A 1672-nucleotide genomic window follows, 5' to 3' on the forward strand; every position below is an offset into this window, starting at 1 on the left:
GATACTCTCACTTGGTTTGCTGCTCTCATTGCAATGGCTGCCTACTTAAATAAATATGGCCTCATTGCTTGGTTCAGCCAAACTGTAGTCAAGGTTATTTCTTTCTTTTACTCCTTTCTTATATTATCGTGACACGTTATTATTTAACTAAACTGACTGAGGGTTATTTGTGTTGCAGTTTGTGGGAGGATTAGGTCTGTCATGGCAACTATCATTTGGGATTCTAGTACTTTTGTATTTCTACTCGCATTACTTCTTTGCAAGTGGAGCTGCTCATATCGGTGCCATGTTCACTGCCTTCCTCTCTGTAGCCACTGCGTTGGGGACTCCTCCATTCTTTGGAGCCATGGTGCTATCATTCCTGTCCAACCTCATGGGTGGTCTTACCCACTATGGAATTGGCTCGGCTCCTGTATTCTATGGAGCCAACTATGTGCCCCTTGCTCAATGGTGGGGCTATGGCTTGCTTATCAGTATCGTTAATATTCTTATCTGGTTGGGTCTTGGGGGTGTTTGGTGGAAAGCTATTGGCTTGTGGTAACAAAATTAAACTGCAGATTTTTGTACACATATTTTAGTTGAGGCCAATTCTATTCATCTTTTTTGTATCATTCTTTTTTAGATCCAACGAGTGTAATTTTTTACATGATTTTTTGACATGAAAATCCCATGTGTTTCCAGCAAACAGTGAAGTCAAGTCGAATCAATACTTGAACTTTCTTTTCATCATGATTCATGCCTTAAAGTTTGCTTAGCAAGTGGTTTAAAGAGACCATATATAACATCCCAAAAAAATAATTGTTATATATAATGATATTGTTAAAATCATGCATTAAAACTTTTTGTCTTATCTATTACTCATCCAATAGTTTGCTGTGGTTGGTTATCAATGAAATTTCTGAGATCGTCAAATTAGTAAATTTTCTGTACTTTATTTAGATTTTTCTCAATATGCTTTTTTTGAAAGTTTTATTCTCTTTTTGACTATCCAACGAGATTCATTCAAGAGAAAATAAAAAAGTAAAGGAGTGGATGAGTTTAATTAGTCTAACAAAGAATTCAACAACGAATCCAAAAGACTGATGAAACAATGAAAGGCTATGTTATATCTTCATAGAGTATATACTTTTCCTTTTAACATATATTTAGACATACTTTCCCTTATCAAATTTTCAAACTCCTGTAAAAATAAATTATCAAACTCGCAACATTAGTAGTAGGCAATTAGTAATTTTGTATGTGTTTGAATTAGCGTTTATAAATAGAAGTTTGTATAAAATTAATTTTATAAAATTGATTTTGATTAAAAGTGAGTTGGTATTAATATTGTTTATGTTTGGTAATTTTTATTTAAAATGAATTATAGTAAAATAAATATTATTTAGATTACATGATTTAAAATCATTTCTAGATAAAAAATTATAGAAAAAGATACAAATTTAAATAATTATTTTATATTATTTTATAATTTTATTTTAAATATTTAAATAAATTTTAATTTTTTAGCATTTCAGTACTCTTTAGTACTCTAATAGAATTAATAAAATCATAATACAAATAAAAAAAATTTCATACAAAAGAAACAACAAATAAAAAATTCATATTAAACAAAAAATAATAAAAATTTTATAAAAAATAATAATATCCATGAGAGAGCATAAAAAAAAAATTA

The 1672-nt window shown here is 29.1% G+C and overlaps 1 protein-coding gene across 1 annotated transcript in view; it reads left to right on the forward strand.

Annotated features, from left to right (window-relative positions):
- The window catches only part of LOC107461537 (dicarboxylate transporter 1, chloroplastic), a gene marked incomplete in the record, with an annotated part of 2328 nt that extends 1599 nt beyond the window's left edge, over window positions 1–729 (forward strand). Inside the window, 2 exon segments of the mRNA XM_016080059.3 lie at window positions 1–93; window positions 179–729. Of these exon segments, the coding sequence (XP_015935545.1) occupies window positions 1–93; window positions 179–541 (456 nt within the window).
- Window positions 730–1672: the final 943 nt, after the last annotated feature.

The sequence above is a fragment of the Arachis duranensis genome, chromosome 8, assembly GCF_000817695.3.
Source record: "Arachis duranensis cultivar V14167 chromosome 8, aradu.V14167.gnm2.J7QH, whole genome shotgun sequence".
NCBI lineage: Eukaryota > Viridiplantae > Streptophyta > Magnoliopsida > Fabales > Fabaceae > Arachis > Arachis duranensis.